This window comes from Anas acuta, chromosome 6 (genome assembly GCF_963932015.1).
Source record: "Anas acuta chromosome 6, bAnaAcu1.1, whole genome shotgun sequence".
Classification (NCBI taxonomy): domain Eukaryota; kingdom Metazoa; phylum Chordata; class Aves; order Anseriformes; family Anatidae; genus Anas; species Anas acuta.
Genome location: NC_088984.1, coordinates 22,831,399 through 22,856,617, shown reverse-complemented (window position 1 = coordinate 22,856,617; position 25,219 = coordinate 22,831,399). Strand labels below are relative to the sequence as shown.

The 25,219-nt window shown below is 54.7% G+C and overlaps 3 protein-coding genes and 1 long non-coding RNA gene across 9 annotated transcripts in view; 1 reads left to right on the top strand and 3 right to left on the bottom strand.

Moving 5' to 3' along the window:
• The window catches only part of HOXD3 (homeobox D3), a 30,824-nt gene extending 12,609 nt beyond the window's left edge, over positions 1-18,215 (bottom strand). The window contains exons 1-2 of one of the 4 annotated variants that reach the window (XM_068685758.1): positions 11,984-12,110; positions 10,708-10,734 (exon numbers count right to left, since the gene is read on the bottom strand). The gene's annotated coding sequence lies outside the window, so the exon portion shown is untranslated. Of the gene's footprint in view, positions 1-1,097; positions 1,365-10,707; positions 10,735-11,983; positions 12,111-18,076 lie in introns of those variants that run through there. The other 3 variants (XM_068685756.1, XM_068685762.1, XM_068685757.1) reach the window with 3 other exon arrangements.
• HOXD4 (homeobox D4) lies at positions 2,516-8,458 on the bottom strand. Its single transcript, XM_068685770.1, has 2 exons — positions 6,365-8,458; positions 2,516-5,962 (listed from the first exon to the last, which is right to left on the bottom strand). Exons 1-2 carry the CDS (start codon positions 6,771-6,773, stop codon positions 5,658-5,660), a joined length of 714 nt encoding a protein of 237 aa, XP_068541871.1. The 5' UTR covers positions 6,774-8,458; the 3' UTR covers positions 2,516-5,657.
• Positions 18,184-19,492, top strand: LOC137858294 (uncharacterized). Its single transcript, XR_011097623.1, has 2 exons — positions 18,184-18,325; positions 18,889-19,492. It is a non-coding gene; the product is annotated as an uncharacterized lncRNA (long non-coding RNA).
• A 2,148-nt stretch (positions 19,493-21,640) lies between these two features.
• On the bottom strand, positions 21,641-24,399 carry HOXD8 (homeobox D8). 3 transcript variants are annotated; one of them, XM_068685769.1, is made up of 3 exons: positions 23,517-24,064; positions 23,099-23,246; positions 21,641-22,498 (listed from the first exon to the last, which is right to left on the bottom strand). In XM_068685769.1, exons 1-3 carry the CDS (start codon positions 23,652-23,654, stop codon positions 22,203-22,205), a joined length of 582 nt encoding a protein of 193 aa, XP_068541870.1. In that variant the 5' UTR covers positions 23,655-24,064; the 3' UTR covers positions 21,641-22,202. The 3 variants fall into 3 exon arrangements, with proteins under 3 accessions (XP_068541870.1, XP_068541868.1, XP_068541867.1); XM_068685767.1 differs by having other exon boundaries at positions 21,641-22,495; positions 23,099-24,399; XM_068685766.1 differs by having other exon boundaries at positions 23,099-24,124.
• Between the last annotated feature and the right edge of the window lie 820 nt (positions 24,400-25,219).

Sequence of the window (25,219 nt, the reverse complement as noted above, 5' to 3'; positions counted from 1 at the left end):
AACTGATAAAATAGCCCGGGCTATATGCAGGAATAAACGCTCTTATGAAAGGGCTTCGATTTATGGTCGGGTCCATTTTACTGCGCGCCTTGGTGGAGTTTGGTTTCTTTCCCGGACCAGCAGGATAATATAAAACTTCATTGATAAAAACGTAGGAGTTCTGGTGAAGTAGCAAATCTGTTCCTTAGTCACTACCAAAGCACATAAACATTTGTCATCTTTGAATAATTGAATTAATGTGTTATTGTTTGAATGTATAATTCATAACATAGGAAACTTTGTCTCTGTCCTGCCACCGAAACGGAAGTAATAAAAAGCTACGATCTAGGGTTTTTTAGAAATTACTCCAGCAAGGGATAATAAAGAATATCCTGTTTGCAGAAAGTATTTCCAGCTGACTCTGGGATTTAATAGAGAAACCTCAGGCTCGTGGTCCATATTTCACAGAGAGCGCCTTTCCATAACACCGTGCCCTCCGATTCTCCTCCGCGCGGGCTATCGATTGGGACCCGCAGGCGGCCGCGGCCGTGCTCCGGGGGCCGGGGGCCGACAGACCGGGGCCGGGGCCGGGGCCGGGGCCGGGGCCGGCCGGAGTGGGGCGCGGGAGCGGAGCGGGGCCGGCCTGGGGGCGGCGGCGGAGCGCGGGGCACGGCGCCCCCGGGGCTGGCTCCGCGGGTGCGCAGCCTCCGCGGTAGCCCTGCTGTCAGGACGCGGGGCCAGATTTACAAGCCCGGCTGAGAAGAAGTCCGGGGCCTTTCCCCGCGGCTCGGAGCGGGCGGCGGATGCCCTGGCAGTCGCGCTGTTTCTCGGGGCGCTCCGCGCCTCTCCGCGCCTCCCCGCGCAGGCGGCAGCGGCCAGCGCCGGCGCCGCCCGGGGCCGCGGCAGCCTCCTCTCGGCGCTCCGCGGCGCTCCGCGCTCCGCTTCCCCCCGCTCCCTGGGAACCAAAGGTCACCGCTTGCGCCCGGTCCGGCTCCCGGCCGCTGCCGAGCTGGAAATCAGGAAGCAGCGTGCCCTATTTGTCACGCGTTTGACAGCTAAGTTCATTAAGGCTTAAATAAGAAGGAATAAAAGTACAAAAAAAAAAAATGGTTACATACCGTGCGTCTCTTTTTCGGCAGCTAGCAAAGAGCTAGGTGTGCAGAGAGAAGGACTGCACCCTTTGTATATTATATTCTTGGGATCTCTTCAGTTTTCAAGTCTGATAGAGTCCTTTGCTTGGCAGATTAATGACGACTCCGTGTTTCTTAAGGGACGTGCTGAATTAATTATTTCGCAAATCACGTGGTCAGGACTTGTAGAAATCTATTCTTATCATCTTCCTTGCACTTTGAAATTCTGCCTGTTATGACTGTTCCTAGCAAGATTATTTTGGTCTCTAGGCTTGCAAAAAAAAAAAAAAATAAAAAAAAAAATCAGGGGAAAGGGCTAACAAACATGGCCGTTGGAGGCTGTGTGGCTCTGCATTGAGAGGTCCCTATTTACTGTACTGTACAGTGAGGGGTGTTTGCTATTGACTCTGCCTTTCCTCTTCATTCTTACCTTAACGACTAGTGGTGATATAATATACAGAACTGTATTGATGTATCGGTAGTAACAGGAGGAGCCATTAAACAGCACACAGAGAAAGTATAATCACAAAATGTGTCTCAGCATTTAAACTTAGTGAGAGTGTGCTTGTGAATACACAGCCCCCCCTCGCCCCCCCGCTCTCCAGGCATTGAGGGCACTTGCCTTGTTTTGTGCACTACGCTCCTTTCAGCATCTGAACAAGATACTGTATTTTTGGACTCGTGCCTTGACCACGCTCCAAGAGAGGACAAGTCCCCCTGACAAATACTTCTGACAAAAATAGTGCCATCGACTTCTGCTAGTCAGAGGGACGTATTGTTGTCTGAGGTGCTTACGCAGGGCTGGAAAAAATGATGTTTGCCTTAGGTGCATGGGAAAGTTTCGACTCTCCAAGTTTGTGTTTTCGTGTGATCTTTCTATTGCATCAGCTGAAAAAGTGAAACTTGCTGCTCAGAGAAAGGTGCTCGCTGCCATGTAATTTCAACTTGCCATTTCTTTCTTAATTGGCTCCTTCCCGGACTCACCTAAAAGGCACACATCTGTGTGGGGATCGAGGTGACTTCAGGTGTGGCTCCTTGCTTCCTACCACACATGCATAAATCCGGGAGTCATTCTAGGAGGGCTTGTTAAATGCAAAGCAGTAGCAAATGGATGACAGGCACTTTTAACTGCAGCCTAAATGTAAATATAGACTCCAGCTTGGCCTAGAGTCACACCATTATGGCTGGGGCAATCAGCAAACCTGTTCAAAGGGACATTTGGAAGGATGCTATGCAGAGTCACCCATCTTTTAACATTGTAATGATGGGAGGGCCAAGCATTTCCACAGAAGAGACCCGCCTCGTAAGGACTGTTTGTTCAAGGTACAAAACAGAAGCTATTTCTCTACACCTTTTATTATTTCAAACGTATATGGAGGGCTTACATCAAAACTACAGGCGACAAATAGTATAAATAACGCTTTAATCGATGGCAGCAAAACATTGGTAAAGTCTATAAAAAGCATCACACTTTAACAGAGATGAGTGTTGCTGGACAATGCGATCGTTTAACAAAGACTTCAATACACAACGTTTCATCCATGAAAAACAAAAACAAACAGCCCCCCTTCCTGCACAAAATAACTCTGGGGGAGGGCTAAAAGACAATGGAAATGAAATCTCAGGTTCGTTTTCCACGGGAGATAACGTCCAGTGTGTGCTCCTGGTCACTAGTACCCACATTCCTGACCCTTCAGAGCATGGGCAGCTGGAAACTATTTATTTATTTTGGTCCTTTCTGCCTCTAGTTCACATATTCTCGGGGCTTACAACGCAATTACAACTATGTAAACTTACAGTGCCCCAGCCTTGCTCAAAGGGGACTTGCAAAGAGGGTTGTAAGAGCTGTGCCTGCTGAACCCAACACTCGTCCTGGAGATATTAACATTTCAAAAGACAATGAGACAAATTCTGCCCGCAGCTACATCCCTGTTTGACTTCAGTGGGCGGGGGAAGGAAAGCTGGGAGCAGAATTGGGCCCTTTAACTTGGGGAGCGATCTCGGTCGATAAGAAGCACAAAGCCAGGGTTTGCTTATCCGAGGACATTATTTTTCAGAGTCGTACCACAGAGGCCAAACTTGGCATCTCTCTCCCGAGTAACGTGTTTGCCCTGCTCCAAGCCAACTCATCACAGACTCTAAGTAAGCAGTGGGGGTCCGAGAGGGGGGTATTTTCACGAAGATCAGCCAGAAAGGGTTTTCACACACACACACACCCGTTCCCCCTCCCTTTATTTTTTTCTTTCCCTATATGCACACCAAGAGTAAAGGGAGGTCTTTGGCCAACTCTGGAGACGAAAGGCTCCTACCGCAGGGACTGGGTGTAACAAAACTTGAAAACTCGTCTAAGGAATTCCCTCCTCAAGCGCCGCTGCTCACTGCTCTCCATGGCAGAGAAAGGGAAGAGCAGTTTGGGTCCAAAAGGTTAAGGGTTTAGAGGTCACTCTTCCCGGCTGAAATACAACTAATCGAATAGAAAATTTGTCCTCTGGGTGAACCTGTTCCTGCAATTTAGCCGAACTTCAGTAAAATACCTTTTCAGCTTCTCAACGTGAAGGCGTCAGAAAAAAGACGTCTTTACTATGTATGAACTCTGTGCTTTTTGTCATAGAAACAATGATGCGAATAATGCAGGAATATCCATCTTTAATATCACGACGTGGAGATATTCAAGTATTGCCATGTGCAAGTCTGAGAACTGGGCTAACCCTAAGAAAGAACAAAGAGTTTTCTCCAGGCTCTAAAACAAAAGACCAAGTCTTACAAGACACTTCGCGGACTTCTAGGGATGAGAAAAGGGCAGAAATTAACCGCTGGTCATAGTTAATCCTGCCGAATACCCTCATTTTGAAAAGATCGCCCTTTATTTTCGAATTCATTCAAGCCCATTTTTGCCAGTGATATCCCGAGTGAGCACAGAAAGCAGCGAGTCCTCAGTGGGAAGCACTCAGCCCAGAGATGGGCACTTAACTCACACGCTGCTGTTTCGAGCTCCCTTTACAGAAGTGCAGCTTCAGCGTTTGCCCTAGGTTTCCTTCTTTTCCCTTTAATAATGGAATCATCTAGTTAAAATGTCGATGATATGGTCCCTCTCCCAGGCTGCCCTGAGGGTAGAGGAGATAAGGGCTGAGCTTTAAAATCGCCGGAGCGGTGGTGTAGGTGGCTGAGGGAGCTGGTTTGGCTGGGTTTGATAGTTACAATACAGGCTCAATGCACTACAACTTTGGCACGATGCAAGCAGCAGCTGTAGACAAATACTGGGGTATCAGACCAGCTCTGCTCCCATGCAAACCTTCTCTCTTACCCACGGTTTAACTTGCTGAGGTTTCCAATCATTTCAGTCATGTGTTGTAGTTTGCTTAAAAACAATCACTATTCTTGTAAAAAAAAAAAAAAAAAAAAAAAAAAAAGCCCCCAACCAAACAACTAAACAACCAAAAAAAAAAAAAAAAAAGACCAAAATAACCCCCCCCCCCCAAACAAAGACACAACCCACACAGCGTGTCCCTCTGTTGGGCAGCAAATAAATTTAAAATCGGACAGAAAGAACGCGTTTAGCTTTGAGCTTCGAATGGCTCGGACAATCCCAGCAATCGCATTGATTTTTCACTCCGGGGTTTTCTTTTTAGTTTATTTTTCGTTTTTAAATGAGGTACCGCTAGTTTAAAGGACAGCGCTGAGCAGAACAGGCTTTGGAAACGGATTTCAAGCCTGTTAGCCCTGGAGGGGACACGGTAAGGAGCAGGGACGCTTTCCTAGTCACAAAGAAGGAAATTCGAAAAATGGGAAAAGAAAGTTGTGTACGTTCAAGACAAGTAAACATTATACATGTGTTCATGAGACTGGGAAGGAGAAATCCTGCATTTCATCTCTCCTTTCCCATTTTTGGTTTGACTCTTTTTCTTTTCTTTTTATCGTCACCCTTCTACGTAACAAATAAATAAATACGCTAACACTAGCAGAGCATAAAATAACCCGTTTTCACTTAACTCCTATGCACATCTTCTGAGACGTTATGGAAATGAGCAAGTATTTTCATTACACCAAGAAAGGTAAAGCAGCACAAAAAGTTCACAAATACTAGTCTTTATGCTCAAATGAAAGACTATGCTATAAATTTCCTGTCCTCAACTTGCCCAAATGCATCATCCCGAAATTGCATGGGATCAAAAGACAATTAAAAGCAAAAATCCCAGAATAAAGCATCAAGCCTTCACTTTCAAATTCAAAACTGAAACACAGGACAGTTTCATTTTCAATGATTTATTACTTTTTATGGACAGAAGGTCTCGTTTAATATTTTCCCAATTCCCACTGCCTGCATGATGCTTTTTTTTTTCCTTATTTTTTTTTTAAGGTTGTGCTAGCAGAGGCAAATAAAATAAAGTCCAAAGTAGCGTCACTTTGTCTCCTTTGTACAACAGTACCTTAAAGAAAGATGACAGTTTCTCGAGTCCTTAGCTGCTACATGCAGGTTCTGCTTGGATAGTGTCAGTTATGTACAGTACTGGTCAGAATCGAAGGATGAAATGGAAAATTTCACCTCTTCTATAAAGTTGTCAAGTCAGTCTGATGGTCCTTGGGAACAGTCTGTAAATGTGGGTTTGAACCAGAGGAGGAAGACCTGCCCTTAGTGTTGGGCAGTTTGTGGTCTTTTTTCCACTTCATTCTTCTGTTCTGAAACCAGATCTTGATCTGGCGCTCAGAGAGACACAAAGTGTGGGCTATCTCGATACGGCGGCGCCTGGTCAGGTACCTGTTAAAATGAAATTCTTTTTCCAGTTCTAGGACTTGCTGTCTGGTGTAAGCTGTTCGGGAGCGCTTAGGTTCCCCTCCGCTGTAATTGGGGTTCACTGGGAAAAAAATACGGAGAACTTTACAAAGCTAATCTTGACTTTCCGGTTCGACTTTTACAAAACAAAACCTCACGAGCTGCGAGCATGTGGCCGGGCTGGCTCCAGCCCAGGAGCTCACAATGGACGTGCTGCTCTCCCCCGTGCGCAGCGCGGGCGCCACGGCCCCAAGCTAGGTGGGCTGCGAGCCTCTGCCCGGCTCCTGCAGCCGAGTTTTCTCCTGCTCGGCAAAGCCCCACACGGCCACCGGCCTATTTCCTCGGCAATAAAAATTTATGACGAGTGTAATTGGCTACCTCGGCTTCAAACCCTCGTCCACGAGTCTCGCAAGGACTCGAGCAAAGCATCTCTGAGGACAATCGGGAGCGGGGGAGAAGAGCAAAGTAAGAAGAGGATCCTTACCCGAGTTAACATGGACTTTCTTCATCCAGGGATAAACTACTGCTGGCTGCTTAACTGCTGACCCGTTTGGGGCTTTGAGGGCTGGCTGCTGGCCGCAGGCTCGTGAGTTGGACATTGGAGGCGGTGGACAATGCTCTGCTTGACCGGGGAAGTGGCTCGGTGGGCCGGATTGCTCCTGTCCATGACCCCGTGGCTGCACGGCGGAGCCTTGGGCATTGCTACAGCTAAAGGGCTGCTCGCTGTAGTTTGACCGTGGGTAGAGCCCCTGATGCTGGAAATCGGAGCCCTGCGAGGCACTGTAATACTCGGCCCCCTGCTCGGCTAGGTAGCTGTTCTGCAAATATTCCTCGCAAGGAGGAAATTTGGGATCCACATACTTAGAGTTCACCATATACGAACTCATGGCCATTAATTTCTGAAGGTAGAAAATACTAATTTTTCTCGTGTTGTCTTTTTTTCTCCTTCCATAGAGCCCTCCTACTTGCTGTCAACTGAATAAAGTTAGGCGTGCATGTGACCGGCCCGGCCAATGGGGAGGCAGGGAGCTGATCACCGGATTAGTGTGCAGCTCATAATTTCCACGAATTTAACTAAATAATATACGTGTAAGCAAGTGACCCCTCTCCGGCAGGTTTCACCCTCCAAATCAGATACCGGAGTTTTAGGAATATTCATCAAGCGGCCGCCGCCTCCCTGACCCCCAGGTACAGGCAGCCTTTTGTCTGGGCTGACTTTCCTAACCTCCGCTGCCCTCTCGTCTGATTTACCAGCCAGAATTTCCACCAGGGTTTGTTACGTGCCTTAAAATAAAATATCGAAAGAAATGCAGAGCGAGGAGCTGCAGGGCGATTAAAAGGGAGGAAACTGATAAGAAGGCAAGAAAAAGAAAAGGCATCAAAGAAGAGGGTAATATGATGTACAATAGATCTGTCCTGTCTTTGTCTTGCAGAGGTCATCCAAAAGTTACCAGAATTTAGTTCTGCTGAATAAAATTAGGCAATCAGTAACTTCTCATTCACTGTGCAAGCCTCGATATATACTTGTGCATACGTGTGCACGCACACAGGCTCGCACACGCTTAGACAAAAATCTGGGCGTATGTGCATATGAAATCGTACAGATAACAAGAAACTGTCCACTTTTAGCCACCAAAGTTCAGTCAATTGAACTGGAGATGGCATTTAATTAGTTTAAAAATATCACAGGTTTAACGAGATAAATTCAGTCTTCATTCACCAGTATCATTCCTGGAGCACAAGGAAATACATTCAGTGAGTCGAGTGCTGCTTTTGCTGCTGTCGTAAATATTTTGGTGAGATCTGCACACTTGACAGGAAAATTTTGCTAACTCGCTAACGTCTAGCACGTCTAGCTAATATATCAGTATATTTTTAAAGATTCATTCACTGATTGGTAGATTTTTTTTTCAGATTTTTTTTTACTTCTTGTGAGATTAACTGTTTAACTTCACAGTCTGCCAGGGAGAGTTACGATTGAACGACAAGTGAAATTTTAAGAGACGTTCTGAGTCTGGTAAATAGGAGAGAGGCAGCAAAAGTTTTAGAATTTCTCCGTGTTCAACACGCACACGTCTTTTGATTCCGTCAGTATCTAAACTTCTAACCATTTGCAGAAAGGTGAAGTTTTTGCATCGACCATATATTCCCCTAGAATCGAATCTGTGACTATATGAATATCACACAAATTCGGTTCTACAGGGTATATATAGACAACGTAATAACATTCTGTTTTCATCTACCATATAGCAGGTCATTGCCATTCTCTTATTCCTTACTGTCTTCTGAGGAATGCAAACTATTCTGTTGGGATTGAGATCTGAAATACGGATTTGCAGGAAGGTGGGATTTCAGGAAAGATTCACGCTTGTTATTATTGATGAAATAGATCATTACGACTCTGCACCAATTTATAGCGACGAATTTCGACTAACAAATTCTCAGAAGGACCTGCTGAGCACTTTAAATGCTTGCCGTTTACAACCTTCCTGCAGAAAACGGACGCTACCAGTCAAATTGCGCTATTTAGAATAATAAGAGTTAAAATCACACAGAAAGTAAGTGTTTATCTATTTAGTCTAATACGAATCTGAACAGATTCTCCCTAATTAGAACTTCTCCCCCCTCCCAAAAAAAAAAAAAAAAAAAAAAAAAAAAGGATTAAAAAAAAATCGAAACAGAAGTAAAACAGACGACAACAGAAACAGCGATTGGTGAAAAAGACGAGATTAGAGGCTGGAGGGAGCTGTTCTCAGGAAGCAGAGAATTTCCAAATTTACCTTCGTCCCATTATGCCGGTCTAGCTATTATCCCGCGGCTGCGTGTGAGCCGCAGCCTCGCACCCTCCCAGGTTCTCCCCGCAGTAGCGTTTATGGTGAAGGGCAGGGCGAGAGGTCAGCCGAAATCATTTACAAACATATCACCAAGTTTCATTATTTTTACTTTGTCGACAGCAGCACACAGGAGTACAAAAGTTCATGAATTGTGTCTGACCCAGCTCCTCGCTGCTGTCCTGCGGTCAACCTCTTCTCCTTCGACTATTTCAAACGGGCAACATAAGGACAAATAATGGTGCGGGTGTGATACATCCAGCCGCTGCGGAGGGCACATTTGGGGGTGTTGCGTTTGTCCCAGTGATCTGCACCGGTTTGTTTGCCTGGCTGCAGCTCCCAGCTGCCCGATCTGGGGGATGCTATTTTTAAACTTCTGCTTTCTTACGACTGCCGTGGGATCATCTCCACGGCAAGTGCAACTCGAAACGACCTCGTGTCCCTAATTCCTCCCCCCTCGCCCCCCCCGATCGTTTCAATCTCCTCCCAGCTATTTTAGCGGCTCTTCCCGGTTTCCCCTCCTTTCCCTGAGGGGAGGGGGTGCCTCCCCCGGGGGGAGGGGGGGCATCCCCCGCCCTGCCGAGCGGGCCGGGCAGCCTCCGCCCCCCCAAAGCCAGCTCGCTTTCGGGGCAGCCCCCCCGGAGCGGAGAAGCCCTCCGAGGGCTGCCCGGGGGGCAGCGCTGGGGTGGGGAGGCAGCAAGTCCCTGCTCTGCCTAATACCACACATTTTCATATTTGTTAGACGCTGTGACCTGCGTTTCACCTTATTGCACGACTTGCTCAGACAGGTCAAAGCCAAAGAGTTATTGATGAACAAAAGCGTTATATATTCACCTCCTGTTCAACTGCCCATACAAAATGCTTTTGATCTATCAGGCTTTTTGTATGCCTGCTCATAATCAGTATGCTAAATGTAGGTTGGCAGAAAACAAGTAATCCATACATTTAGGGCCGGCCCGGGAATAAAACGCCAAGGGCATCTACATAGCGCAGGGCTAGCTATGGGAGGAGGAAAGTTACCTACGGAACAAAATTAAAAATGCAGCGCTCGAGGCTATTGTTTATTTCGTATTTAAATGGCTCCAAACCCAATATCGCAACGCAAGGCAAAACGAGAACGAGACACCCGGGCCGAAGTAGTGCAAGAGATAATTAATCGCGAGCAGGGAGAGGAAACGAGGAGAAACGCGACCAAACGCGGCTCCGCTCCTGTGCACGCTCCCAGTCAGAGCGCGGTTTGCAGGAGCGGGGAGGTCGACGTGCACGTACTGAATCCCCAGACGCCGCAGCCTTGCTTTTCCTCTCTGAGGGCAGCCTCAGCCCAAAGCCCGAGCCCCTCAAGCAGCCAGACCTCTCTGCCTTCCCTGCAGCACGCTGCCCGCCCGCGGAGCCGCAGCAGGCGCGGAGGGGAGAGCTCGCCCCGCTCCGCTCCGCTCCTCTCCCCTCTTGCCCTGCCCTGCGGCATCGCCACCCCGCGCCCGGACGGCCACCGCCACCGCCGGCCGGTGCCTCCCGGCCGCGCTGCGACCGAGGCCGAAGGAACCGAGAAGAAACGGGGTTTGGGGGGGGGCGGAGGGGGCGTTGGGCTCCGGGGCCCGGCTCTGCCTGGGGACCCGCCGGGGAGGCGCTGTGCGGTGCCACCGCGGGGACGGCGGCACTACTGGTGGCCAAGGGGTGACACCTGTGCGGCCCCGAGGCAGCACCACCAGCCCCTGTCTCCACGCCCTGTCCCCAGCCGGGGCTGCCCTGGACGCCGTAGCGCACGGCGACTCTCCAAAAGCCTTCCCAAAGCCTTCCCAAAGCCTTCCCCAAAGCCTTCCCCAAAGCCTTCCCCAAAGCCTTCCCCAAAGCCTTCCCACGCTGACGCAGCCCTCTCTGTTCGATTGCTTGCGGCAACGTTCAGCGGGGATACCTCGCGTTTAATTGTTCCGGTCCGAGGGGAAGAAACAGCATTTCCAACCAACTCCAATTCTGCAAGAAATAAGAGGATACTTACCGTGGGTGTCCTTCCATGTTGCCGAACCTGTTGCAATAAAAATGTTTGTTACTGTTGTATTCCACATACGGGTGATATTGCTCCAGAACAGTTACAGAACACATTTGATAGATGAAGGCAGAGAGGAGCTGGTGGTAAATCCTGCGAGCAGCGGAGTGATGGGGTGGAAGCCCCTTCCGAATGAGGACCACATTGCATTCAGACAGTTTTTATGAATACATGCTTTCCCTGTGCCTGGGGTGTGATCTTTCACTTTTAATATTCATAGTCTAGATTTTATACCACATAATTTCCAAAGGGATGAAAAGTCAGACCTCCCTCTTTCACTGAAGGAAAAAAAAAAAAAAAAAAAGAATAACAAAGGCCTTTTTTTTTTGTTCTGTGGCAATTCAGTCACTTACAAATGAAATATTCAGATCACCTACTCTAAAACATCACCCAGAAAATGTCACAATATGCAATACAGCATTGTATGCAAGCAAAGAACAAAAAGAACGACGGTTTTATAGGAATAAATCTCGTACTACTCTGAGATAAGAGTAGCCCTTTAAGATCACACAATTATCCAAACGGTAAACTCGAGACATGCGTCTTTGTTTGCATTATAGGAGGACAAATTTGACTTGAACTTTCCTTCACATCTTTTAAGAAATACATTCAAAGCTCACATTAAGGAAAACAACACATATTCAGTCTAATGTTCCTGAAAAGCATTGCATATTTAACGGTAAAACGCCAACATTGTTTTGTGATTTTTTTTTATCCTCTAAGCGATTTTTCACTTCTTCTATTGCCTTTCTACCATACCTTGGAGAGTAGTATTACACACAGAGCAATAGCTTAGGTATCAACAGCTCACTAGATAGAGCTTCCCAAGACAGTTTTTGGTTTTTAATATATTTTTAGTTTTGTGCACTCTGGATAGCACGGCGAAAGCAGTGGAACAATATCGGCCATTCGGCTCTGAGCATTACCCTACTGTTCCGTTCCCTTTCTTTTCTCTTTCTTTTTGTTTTGTTTTGTTTTTGTCTTTTTTTTTTCCAGGTTAGTTTCGAATAAGATGCTTCACCACACTCGGAAACCTCAGCCAGGGCGCAGCCAGCTAATGCCAGCACAGCCCCGGCCCCTCGAGCTCTACCTGTCTATTTGCCCAGCGCAAGGCTCGGGCAAGGCTTTCCGGGCGAAGCGGTGTTTGGACCTCGCTCGCTCGCCCTGTTCCCAGAGGCACAAAGACACCGGAGCGACTCGGGCCGAAGGAAGGCTGTAGAGGACTTACTGCGCGCTCTCCCCGGGGCTGGGGGGACCGGGGAGCGGGGGTGCCTGCACGGCCGCATTCCCGCAGACGGCTCCCTGCTAACACTTCCCCGATTACTGCTTCCAGGAACGAAAGCATCTGCACTTGTATGCTCTTAAACTAATTTATGGTGGGAATTATATTTTGGCTTGTCAACTCTCAAGCCATAAAACAAAGTTTATTGGAATCACGTGCTTCTAAATAGCCACTCAGGACCTATCTCCGCGGAACCATAAATAACCTTCAGCTTTAAACTTTTATTCGCTAAATAAAGGTCCGCTGAATCTGCTCTGGAAAGCGGGACTGGCTCAGGGTAGCGGGGATGGGCGGAAGGTCAGCTCCGTGGCGTTATGCCGGCCTTTTTAACGAGCATCTTGCAGGGAAAGCTGCCAAGAGGGGACTGAGCGCTCCCAAATTGCTCTTCAGAGAGGAGCAGCCGCATTTCGCCGTGGGTACCACTTCAAGCCCTTCCCTGCATCCCTTCGCGTCCCTGAGGGGACAGGGAGGCACACCGGCGGAACAAAGCGCGGTGTTAGGTCGGGGTGCAGGGGGTCCCTCTGCCTTCCCCGGACCTGTACGACATTTTTTTCAGGAGACCCTGGAAAACGGTTTTGACTCATTCACCTCCTGCGCTTTACTCGAGGGAGCGGTGCCAAGGGCTGCGGGCTCGCCAGGCGCCCGCCGGACGTTTGCAAGCGACCAAACTGCTGCAAGCAGCGAGGGCACTGGGTTTTGGGAAGGGAGAAAGTGTGAAGCCTGCCACAATGAGATCTTTGAGGACTGGAAGTTTAAGGAGGGTTATAAAACAATAAAACAGCTCTGGTGTGAAGGGAGCAGGGTGTGAGTTAGCAAATGAGAATTTCAAGGAGCCTGAGCACAGGAAGTCAAATGTCCCTGGCAGTCACACAGCCGCCCCTTGCATAAAGAACCCCGGGCATCAGCTCCCCATCTATCACGGCTGCGACGAGGAAGTCGCAGTGGCCAGGAGCTGCTGGTGCCTCCGAGGAGGGGCTTGTCCCTCCCCAGAGGGCGGGGAGCCCTGTCCGCCCCGTCGGTGACCGCCCGTGGACTGCTGCGGCCAGCGGCGCCCGCTCCCCGCCCGCGGGGCTCAGCGCCCCAAAGCCCGTCAGCCCCAGGTCCCTGCGGGGCGGTGGCCCCGGATGGCCCCTGCTGGCCCCAATTGGCCCCTCCTGGCCTCGGTTGGCCCCTTCTGGGTGCTGCCTGACTTGGGAGTCTCGTCCCTCCTGGTCTGCGCTCTCTCGGCTGTTTCCCACCGCCGGGGGAGAGCCCCGGTCATATCCCCGTGGATTTCCAAAAAAGGGGCAGCTTTAGCTCCCGTTCCACTCCTTATGTTGTTGGGGGTCACAGCTGATCAATTTTCCTGTTGCCAGAGACCAGGAGGCGTCCCGAGGCTCCCTGCTGCCTTGTTAGGGCTCGGGGATGCTCTGCCTGCCGCTGCCCCCCTTGCCCTGTGTCCGTGCTTCACCACCCGGCACCCCCCCACCCCATCTGCACGGCTCTGCCCTGCTCTGCCCGCTGCTGCCCGGGACAGGGCCGATGGGGCCAGGGGACGCCGGGGAACTTCGCCCAGGAGCTCTGGATGGCGGCAAGGGGTTGGGAGCTGTTCTGCCCCCCGGGGGGCTGCATCCTGAGTCGCTAAGGTGGGGGCTGTATCCCGGACACGCAGGGGATGGAGGAAAAGGCCGAGGTTTGGCCACCGGCTCCGAGACATCGGGGCCTGGGAAACGGGGAGGCAGCGGCGGCCTGGGCCGAGCATGGCCGGGGGCCAAAGTGTCCTGGAGATGTGGGGCTGGGGCTGGGAAAGGGCTGTGGGATGGAGAGGGGCTGATGGGAGAGATATGGGGCTCCCTGTGATCTTAGGGGCGACATGAATGCTTCTGCAACTGAATAATGCCAGCCTTGGTATCTCGAAGAGGGAATTATGGGCATTTTCACATTTCCTATTCTAACATGCAGATGTGAAAGTTGACTTTGAAGCTCTGGCCAGTTCATTCTCTAGGCTTTTATGACAGCTCTCATTTTCGGGGCTGATGATCTGGAGGTGGATAAGCTGTGGACTGAAGTAACCCAATAATAATTGGTTTACCTCTGGTAATTGTTGCGATAAAAGCGTTGGGGAAATTGAATCGCATGGGTAAAGCGCCGTCGCTCCTGATGCTACCTGATAGCCGCCAGGACCAGCATCCTACCCCCAGGACCAAATGACAGGCTCCAGCTCTCCCTTTGAAGCCCGACCGAGCGCCCTGAGAGCGTCCGACGCCATTAGCGCTGCCTGCTTTTATCGCACCCCCGACCTTCCTGCAGTCACCCCAACGCCCCTGCCCTCGCCGAGCAGGATGTGGGGATGCAAAGGCCCCTTGCCCTCAGCACCCCGCGGGCAGAGCCGGCGGCAGCGGAGCCCCGGGAGCGGGCAGGGCGGTGGCGGCCGCGCCCCGACATCAAACGGGGGCAGCGGCGGCGGCTCCCCGGGGCCGCGGGGGAACAGGGCGAGGAGCGAGGGGCAGGGAGGGGAGCCCGGGGGCCGTGGGAGCGGCGGGCTCGGGCAGGCACGGCCCGGGGGCCGCCGGGGTCACGTCCGGGCGATGGCGGGGGAAGGCGAGCCCCGGGGGCTGCAGGTGAGGGGCAGAAGGGGGACCCGCCGTCCCGGCTCGGGGGGCACATCGAAAAGGCCGAAGGGGCGGGCGGGGATGCGGTGGCAGCCCGACATCGGCGGCGCTCTGGGGGCCGTGAGGGCGGCGGGGCGCTCGCCGTAAGCCCCGGGGTCGCTGCCCGTCTCGGGGGGCGCGGAGGGGCCGCAAGGATGCGCGCAAGGCCCGGGACGGGCCGGAGGCCGCGTCGCTGGAGGTAGAGGGGCGACTTCCAGGGGGAGGACCCCCAAAGAGCGGCGGTGCTCCCGGCCCTCCGGTGGGCCTCTCCCGTGGGCGTGGGCCGGGGCTGCGGGCCGGGGGCCGGGGCGGGCAGCGGGGGGCGGCGGGGCGGAGGGCCCCTCTCCCGGGCAGGGAAGGCGGCCAGGCTTGTCCTACAGCGCCTTCTCCTGGAAGAGGCCGTGGGAGACAAAATGGCTGGTGGCGGCGCCGGGCCCTGCCGCGCCCCCGGCGGCAGCACCGCGCCGAGGCCCGGCGGCCCCGAGGGCGGGCACCGCGGGCAGGTGACCCTGGACCGCGCCGTCGGGGCCGCGGCGTCCCTAACGCGTCCCACGAGAGCCCACCCCACGGCCGGGCCTCGACAGCGAAGGCTTCCGCGGAGCTTGGCACAGCCCTGAGCGGCCCGAGGGCGTCCGGCCGACCCCGTCCCACTGCGCCCGCGCCGGGCTCCGCGAGGGACCGCGGAGGCGCCGCGCGTCGGGGCCGCCCCCTCGGGGCGCACCTGGAGGCGCTCGGCGGGGCGGCTGGGACGGGGCCGGCCGTCCCCACGGCCCCCACGGCCTCGCAGGGTGCTCCTCGAGGGGAGACCGGAGGGGCACGGGTGGGGGAGATCCCACCGTGCCCCCCCCCCCCCCCCCCCGGCCGTCCCCTCCCCCAGGCGCATCCGCGGAGGTTCCGGGGTGTGAGCAGCCCCCGCGGCACTGAATGCGGTTTTATTGCCTCTTGTCTCTGGCAGGGACCCTTCCTCCGCGCCCAGCCCGGCCCCAAAGCCTCGCTGCAAGGTTTATTGTGCCTCATCTTTCCCTTTCACTTCCTGTTTTTTCCCCTCGCACTACAGCAGCATTGAGTGCCGCACTGCAGTAGAGCCGTAAATACCTTTAACAGCTGCCTGCCAACCGAAGGGTGAAATACTGTCTTTGTTCCGATTTTTTTTTTCTGCCCCCAGCGCTCATAAAACACCCCGTGAGAAATATATTTGTTTGGGAAAAGAGAAACATTATTGGGACATAAACGAATCGGTGGGATTAGCGGTTCTTAAGAGCACAAAACCAATGTGTATTTCTTTTCTTAGTCTTACTGGGTTTTTCGGGTCCACAGGTCGCATTGCTTCCCCCCTTGCAGCACCCCTCTGCCAGACTCGGGAAGCCGAGGCTACCCTTCTCCTCCAGGCAACTTTCCGCGGCTAAGCGGGACCCCAGCCTGACTTCCGAAATGGCAGTCGGCGCCAGCAATACCTGAGTATTGCCAGGGAGCGCGAGCTGCAATTTCCTGGTTGTTATTTTTTGTTGTTGTTCTATTACAGCCCCTACGTCAGTAAAGTATAGGTTAGGAATCGTCTGTTTCCTTTAAAAAAAAAAAAAAAAAAAAAAAAAAAAAAAAAGATGAGTAATACATTCTGTTAACCACGGTGAAAAAAAATGAAGCAGGTGTGAGAAATCTGAATGCGAAAACTATTCCACAATTTTCAGCGCACATGCACATATACAGACATACAGGCTCTCTATATGTATTTATATAAATATAAATAACAATGCGATCCCCATATATGTCGTATATACATAGATATGTGCATAAAGGCGTCGTTAGGAATAGACACACGTAGGCATATTTAAGATCATACACATGCGTATGTGTGTTTTAATGTTAATGAAAGGAATGAAAGGAAAAAAAAAAAGAAAAAAAAAGAGAGAGAGAGAGAGAGAAAAGGACAGAAGGAAGGAAGACGTTTAGGAAGGGAAAAAAGAAGCCGAACACCCACATAAACCAGTGGGATCGTAAATGCATGTGTGTATCCGTATGTATCAACATGTGGACACACACGCACATCAGAATTCGTTAGAACACCCTGCTTTTGTTTTCTTGTTTTCCCGCAGGCTACGAATAATTTGAAAAGCGCTGAAGGACAGGATTTTTCGAAATTTTTGGAGAGATTTATTATCAAGCAGCTATAATTACTGTGTCACCTAGGAGGTATTCAGAGTCTGATACCTAATGCAATACATACTTTCCAAGTTACTCTCGAAGACTGGTGCTGTGTTGCAAACGATTCCTCCCAAATAATCCCCAAATCCTGCAGCAGCGCGGGGCGGTCAGCTAGCGCGGACAGCGAGAGCAGGAGGGAAAGGCACCCCATCGCTTAGCCTGGCTCTGGCTCTGCTTTTGCAAGCCGAATATGTGCTCGGGGGTGGATTAAAGAAGAATTTCCCCCGTGGCTTCAAAATATGTATGAGGGACAGGCTCCACGCCTTTCCACACTCCTTGGGTATGGTTTAATCAAGGCATAATTTAATTTTGCTTTACCGTTAAATAAGTGGCTGCCTTTGAGGTAAATGGCGATTTGGTAAATTCCTCCAGTGCAATGGCATGGTGCGTTTCTGTCATCGACCAACGCTGTGAGCGCTGAATACAAGGCAGCGGATTTTCTACGGCGGACTAACATTTTAAAAGCGGAGATATACAATATAATGCACATATATATAAAGATAAAGAATTTATAGAGGCACGTTCAGAATAATATAATTCAGGGTGTGTTCCACAGAGGTGTACCCACGTACAGACACACACGCAGGCAGCGGGTGCACACACACGGACAGGCAAGGCGGTGCGGGACCCGCACGCGTCTGCAGACAAGGCGGACAAATCCCATCTCCCGTGCGCACCCCGGCACAAGCCCCGCGGTTTCTCGCACTCGCCCCGCTGCAGCCGCCCGGGGCTGGCGGTGGGGAAGCGGCGGCCGGGGGCAGCAGCGCCGTGCTCCCGGCGGGGCGGCAGGAAGCACCTGTTCCGCTGCCAGCTTACGCCAGCGCCCTTCCTCAAAGGGCAGCCCCGGCGCGCAAACAGGGCGCAGGGCTCCAGCCCGGCAGGGGAAGCACAGCCAGAGCCGAGGGGCCTCCCGCTGGAGGATTCGCCCTGCAGCCAGCCCTGCGCTGCCCTGCGCGGGGCCGCGGCTCGCTCCGCGCCCCACCGCGCACGGCCCGGCCGGGGCTGTTTGGGATAGCAATAGCGGTAACGGCGCTAGCTGCCACCCCGCTAATGAGAATAGCGGCAGTAATAAGGGCTCCGAGGGACAGGTGACGGCGCAGGGCCGTGGGCAGGGCTCGGCGCCGTGCCCCGCTTCCCCCGCCGTGCGGGGCCGTGCGCGGGCGCGGAGCGGCGGCGGCGGCCAGCCCGTGGGGAGCCGAGTGCTTACCGCTTCGCGGCTCTGCCCGCCTGCAGAGGAGCCCGGGAGGGTCGCTGTAATCCATTTTGAGCCCGCGTAGCAATCCGAGTGGCGGAGGCAGCGGCGGGGGCACGGAGCGGCGGATGAAGCGGGGCTCCGCCGAGGAGGCGTCGCGGGGCCGGGGAGGTGTCGGGGCAGCGGCGGCGGGGCCGGCCGTGGGATGCGGGGAGCGGTGCACAGACATCACGGCGACTGCCGTACACCTCAGCGTAGACAAAGGTTAGGAAAAGAGGGGCTGAGGCTCTCTGAAGGCAGAATGCAGGGGGAAATTCGCCAGGGAAATCAGGAAAAGGCCATGAAAGCGCTCGCTGCCTGCACATGACCAGCCGCAGCCAATGACGAGCCCAAATAGGTCATAAAAAGGTCTATTACCAAGTTGTAAATTTTCTTCAAACAAAAAGGAATTTACTGCAATTCCTTGCGGATTTTGCACATACTGCTTCCCAGCGCCATGTTTCTTTCGCCTGCGCGCTGCACTTCTTTTTTTTTTTTTTTTTTCCCTTCCTCGGTCCCGCCTGCCCGCGGCCTGCGCGCCCCCGGAGGGGTGGCGGGGCCCCGCGGGCGCGGGCAGAGGCGCGGAGCTCCGCGGAGCAGCGGGGACAAGGCTCGTCCTCCGCGCAGCAGCCGCCAGCCCCTGGAGCCCCACGGGGGTAGGGGATAAGAGGGGGGCTCTTAACTACCCCTCCGGTGGACCCGCTTCTTGCCCCAACGAAAGGGGGCCGTAGCCCGCCTTCCGCCCCCCCACGGAGCCGGGCCCCAAAAAGAAAACGTGTTTCCTTTAGCGCCCACTACTGAAGCCGAAGTCGCCGCCGACCTAGAGCTAGCCTGAGCCGAGCTGATGCCGTGTCCCCACCGCGGGGTTTGGGGGTCCCCCAGGTTGCGCCGGGCGCTGTCATGGAGCGGGGACTCCCCGCAGCCCCCTCGTGCGGGGCTGCTTCCGCCTCAAAACCTCCGCGGGGCCGCTCGGACCAGGGGGAGCCACCGAGAAGGCAAAATGTAATTCGCAGAAAACACTCCGAAAAGGCTAAAACATCGTCCCGTGCCCACAGGGAGTGCTCGGCTCAGTGAACGAAAATTGTGCTTGTTTCTCGCTCGTTTTTGTTTCAGAGAACAGCAAGAGCCATCCGTTGGTGCCCTCCGTGTTTGTCGTACCTGCCTGGAAAATAAAGCTAGACAAAATAAACCCTCCTAACGACTTGGGGTCTTTTAAACATGCTGTTTCAGTGAATTAGACGCCCGTGAAAATCACGCCCGTGAAAATCACACCCGTGCCGCTCATCGCTTGGCCGAGGCACCGGGCGTTTTCCCCGGGGTCTCTGTAGCACCCACGGCCGCGCAGAGCTGCCCCGCGTGGGAAGGGACAAATCCTGCCCACACCCAGGGCGCCGGGTCACCGCGCTGCGGATCTCACAGGCGGCCCCTCTCCGCCGCGACCCGCACGTCTGCGGCGTTTCCCTCCCCAAAGCCCGCTGCTGGCTCCGCAGCTCGACGGCCCCTGTTTCACGGAGGGTTTGCCGGCCGCCAGGGCCAGCTCCTGCCTCAAATCTCTTTTTCTCAGCAGGACTCCGAGTAAAAACGAGGGAGCGATTTGTCTGCCAGGCTACGGGCGGGAAATACCTTTATAAGTACATAAAATTTTCCTTTTTTTGGCAAAACAAAACAAAACAAACAAACAAAAAAAGAGAGGGACAGTCCCCGTTACCGCTAGGCCCTTACAAACGATGTGCACACCCCAGTGCTAGTTTGTGGCTGCGTGGCTGCGTTCCCAGTCGGCCCTGGGAAAGCAACGCTAACGGAAACTTCGTCAGGAATATTTTAATTTCGTTCTCTTTGTCTGGAAATTAAAAACAACCACGGCAGCAGCTCTTTCCCGAGCAAACTTTAACCCGGGAAATGGAGGGGGGGACGCGGAGGGCTCCGTTCCGCCTCTCCCCGAGCCTCCACCACCACGGCGGCGGAGGACGGAGGCTGGGAGGCCCCGGGAGGCGAGGTGCCGGTGCCGCCGGTGCGGGAATTATTCCAAAAGGGCAGCCTGCTGCAGTGCCAGGCGGCTGGGTTTCCTTACAGCCAGATCCACATCCTTTCCGGACACTAGGGGTACCGGCGCACTTATGCAAATTCATGCAGCAAAATGTTTACTTCACGGCTTTGCCGCAGTTTCCACGCGTTTACAAGCTTTAAGCAATTACGCGATTAAAATAAAACCAGAACAATAACTCCGCTTGCTTCTGCCTCCCTCTAGAGCTGGCGCTTCGCAGGAATTGAAGCGTGCCTTGCTGGGCAGCGGAGAGCAGGGAGGCGAAGGGGAACGAAATGAACCAACCCCGCTGTATAAAACCCAAACCCGGGCCAGACAGCCCCGGCCATTTCGGTGGTGTGGGGACCCTGCAGGGGCAGGGAGGCTGCCGGTGTCCCGGGGGGAGCGGGCAGTGGGCGACGGGCCGGGGAGGACGGGCTAAGGCCCCGGCTTCGTGCCTGCTCCGACGGGGGGCAGCGCTCTTGCTTCTCGGGCAGATAGCCCGAGTTTGTCGCATGTCGCACCGCGTTCCTGCGCTTCCCTCCAGACAGCCATCGCTCTCTGGAGGCATGAGGCGCCGGGGAAAAAGCGACGCCGAAATCTTGGGGGGGCTCATCCCCTCCGCCTGCTGTTTCCCGAAGGCTGCTCCCGGCCGCCCCGTCAGACAGTGCGATCTGCCCGACCCCGCCGCGAGCAAGAGGGAGGGGAGGGAAGAAAAGGGGGGATAAATGAAAGCGCTTTGCAGCTCAGAGCGGATTTCTCCTCCCGTGGCTGCGGAAACCGCTCCGGGCGCGGCGGCAGGGTCTGCCCCTGGGCTCGGCTTCCCCTCACCCGCGTGAGGCAGCAGCAAAATGCACCCACTCGGGGCCGCAACGTCGGAGGAATGCCCTTTTCTGTATTTACGCCTGCTTTGGGACCGCAAACCGTTCCAGCTCCCGACCCCCCCTCCACGCAAGGCCACAACCACATTGCTCTTCCCTGCTCGCCCGCCCCCCGTGGGGGAGGCTGGGCCTGGCTTGGCGTCACCGGGCCTCGCCGGGCCGGGAGCCCCCCACGGGTGGGGGCCAAGGCTGAGCCCCTCGAAGCCGGCCAGGCCCCGGGGGGTCCCGCTGCTGCCCCCCTTCCTTCTCCCCCGGGCTGGCAGCGTGCACGGCGCCGCGGGGGCGAAGGCTGCGCTGCTCGGCACGAAAGCAAGGCCCAGGAGCACACGTCGGGGGGGTCCGGGACCGACACGGAGTGTGGGGTCACCCACGGAAGGAGCGCGGGTCGTGGTCCTCGTGTCCGTCAGACCCGGCACCTCCACAACCCCGACAAGCCGGTGGCGAAGGGGGGTGCGCAGGGACCCCGCCCAGGGCTGGGGGCCAAGGCAGGGCTTGGACTGGAAGGGGCCATTTCCATCACCTCCCAAATTTCCAGTGTGAGAAGAAAGGCAGGGGAAAGGCGGATGGGATTATCCCAGAGGCTCCGGCGCTTGTTGGAGGAGTGGATTGCAGAAAGGATGTCAGGAAGCCGGTCGATTTTATATTTGAATAAATTTGGTTTATTTTAATCAAATATCAATAGTAGAAGATTTATATATTTCTAAGATCTTTTATTCAAATTTATTAAATTTATTTAATTTACTCAACATTAGATAAGAACAAGAATTAAAATAGTACGAGTGCACTTGTCTTGATTAATAAAGCATTGTTAAATGTCTCGCTTATTGGTATTTGTCCTTGGAAATTTATGTCGATTCCCGCAATCACCGTCTTTTAATATTGCAAAAAATAATATATATTTATATATATATATCATTAGAAATGTATTGCTACAAACTCTGTATCAAATTTCCAAAAAAAAAAAAAAAAAAGGGACTAGATGAACTGTTAAATCTAGAGATTGTTCCGGGAACGGTTAAGACCAAGACGCAACAAAACCGCAAGCACCGAAGCACCCGAAGCAGGGGGACGTCAGGCGGAGGACACGGGGTCACTCGTCCCCCGCAGGACTATGTCCAAGGGGACACGGGGCCGAGATGTCTCGGGCTGTGGCGCTCGTTATTTCGATAGCCTTTCTCCAAGGCTTTTAGGGCAAAATTTAATTCGTCTGGCCTTCTGCTCTGTCTTCTTCCAGATCATGTGCTTCCTTTTTGGCCTCCCCTTCCTTTCCCTCCTGTCTGGAAGCGGGGAATTTGTCCTTGTTGTTCTCCTTTTTCCATTTCATCCTTCTGTTCTGAAACCAGATCTTTACCTGCCTCTCGGTGAGTCCTAGTGCGTGGGACACCTCGATCCTTCTCTTCCTGGTCAGATAGGGGTTAAAAAGGAACTCCTTTTCCAGCTCTAGAGTCTGGAATCGGCTGTATGTTTGTCTTCCTCTCCTCCTACCCGGCGCTGCTGTTTAAAACAAAAACACAGGATTTTGGGGGTTGGTGCTGTCGTTCAAAGCACGGCGTTCAGCAGCGGGCCGGGCAGCCAGAGTTCGGGCCCCTCCACAAATCCCTCGAGAGAAGCGGCACGGAGACGCGGGGCGAAAGCAGACCGCGGAGGACCCGGAGGAGCCCAGAGCCATACAGACGGGCGCAGGAATAATAATAATAATTTAAAAAAAGACCCTCAAAGCCCAGCCACGCCGATGCATCAGGCGCCTTCAGAGGTGGCGGGGCCGAGTTTAGGGGGCACCTTTCTGCTATCTGGCAGCTGCCCCCCGCCCTCAAGCCTCCTGCCTTGCCGTGCGTGTCAGCTGCGCCCGGGTGCCTGGGAGGCGAGTTTTGCGGGCTGCTCTCGGGTGGCAGCCGCCTTCCCGGAGGCTTCTGTTTGCTCCCTGTCTTATTTTATTATCACGAGCCGTCGCGGTTACAGGAGTCGCGGAGAGAGAGGCAGGGAGAGAGGGAGGCAGAGGCAGAGAGCGGGAGGCAGGGGGAAAGAAGCGGGAGGAGGAAAAGAAAAGTTTCGAACTCAGACGTGAGATGGAAGCAAATTTTGACTGCGTCCAACCTTGTGGTCTCATCCAGGGAAACATTTGAGCAGGAGACGAGCTCTGATTTAAGTGGTCTGGTTCCTCGCCAATATTAGCACTGGACGATTTACAGTCAGGATATTGTACCAGCTCGGCCTCTTGCTGTGTCGTAAAAATCTGCTGTCTCTGTAAGTTATCGTATCCGTAAAATTTAGCGGGCTCCCCGTGACAGGTAACCCCGCTGCAGGGGGCAGGAGGCGGAGGCGCGGCAGGGGGAGGAGGAGGCGGCTGGTAGGCGGCCGTGGGGCTCCCCCCGGCCGGCTGGTAAAAGTCCGCGGCCGCTCCGCCGCCGCCCCCCGCCCCGCCGGCCGCGGGCTGCGGGAAGCCGGCGGCGGCCCCGCCGTTCCCGTAGAGCAGGGCGGCGGCGGCGGCGGCGGCGGCGTGGCGGCCGCTCACCTCGGGCGAGAAGTGGCAGTCGTAGTACGGGGGGCTGAGCGGCTCCCCCGCCGCCGCCGCCGCCGCCGCCGCTGCCGCCGCCGCCGCCGCCGCCGCCTTGTACTTGGAGTAGAGCGGGTTGACAAAGTAGGAGCTCATCGGGGAGGGGGCAGCGGCCGGCGGGGGCGCGGGCGCGGGCACGGGGCGCTGCTCCCCCCCGCCGCAGCCGCCGCCGCCGCCGCCGGTGCCTCTACGCCGCGCTCATGGTGCCGCCGCCGCCGCTAGCCCGTGCGCTCCCCTCTCCTGCTCTCCGTGTATGCGGTGACCAGGACTGGAATATAATCGCTCCCAAAATGACCTGCCTCACTGCTTTTACTATTTCCTATTAGGCACACAGCAGCCCGCGCACGCACACACACACACACACACACACGCACGCACGCACACGCTCATGAGCTCAGGGGGGACTTTTGGCTTCAGTTTACATGTGCCGCTCCTCAGGCAAGAAAAAAACCCGGCCCGGCCCTGCCCGGATCCACCCCAGCCGCGGCGCCCCCGCTCCCCCCGCCGGTGCGCGCTCGCCAGGAGCCGCCGGTCCCCCGCCGCGCGGGGCGAGGCTCCGCGCAGATGCCGCGCGATAACCGCGGGCGCGCTGCCCGGGGCGTCGCCGCCCGTCCCGCCGAGGCCGAGCCGGCGGGGGAGCCGCGGCCAGCAGGCCGGGAGGCTGCGAGGGCGGCCCGGGGGTCCCGGTGCGGGAGGGCGGCAGCTCGCAGGGGCAGGGGCCCTCCGGGTCATTTCCTCGCAGGCGAGCGGAGTGCTGGGAAATGAGATGCACATTTACCCTTGACGCCGTGCACGCATGGCTGAGGCTGCAGGTTAATTGATACTTAATGGAAATCATGCCTATGAATATACTTTCCATCATTTCACCCTTGGAGGACGTCATTACCGAGGCAGAGAGAGGGAGGAAGAAAGGCGTGTGGGTGAGCGGTCAGCTCCGCTCGGGGACGCCGTCCGAGGGAAACAGGCGAGCCCGGCTCCCGGGGATGGAGGAAGGAAGGAAGGAGGGAAGGAAGGAAGGAGCGAAGGCGCTGCCCACCGGGCTCGCTGCGGGCCCCCGCGGGGGGAGCACGGCCGGGCGCTGAGCGCTGCCCTCGGCCTCCGCCGCGCTGGAGGCTCGGGGAAGGAGGCCCGGGAGGCTGCGCAGGCCCCGCTGCCCCGGTCCGAGGAGCACGGTCTTCCCCTTCGTCTCTTCACAACGCTTCTGGCGGACCGCTCTTCCTGCAGCGGGAACCAGCTTTTTTTTAAGGGCAGACACCCCCAGGAGCTCGAGTCCGCCCTGCTTTGAACAGAGACGAAAAATGTAGGTGAAATCTAATACGGGCTCCGCCAGAGCCACGTGTGACCGTCTGGTGTGAATTGACAAAAATATTTGTGGTTACATAAAAGACATCGCAGGCTCCTTCCCCATCACACCCCGCCGCCCCCACCCCCGCCCCATGTCCGAGGCCCTCGTCGTGCTGCTCTTTTTGTCTCGGCGGCCGGCCTGGGTCCCTGCACATGAGCAGGGACTTACGGAGGCCAGTGAAGGCCTCTCGGCCGTGGTGAGGCTGTGCCGGGCCCAGCGAGGGCACAGTGACGCCCCCCGCCCGGCCCAGTGAGGCCCGAGGCGCAGGAACCCCCATGCCCTAGGTTTTGGGGCCCAGAGCGGCGCGGTGCCCAAA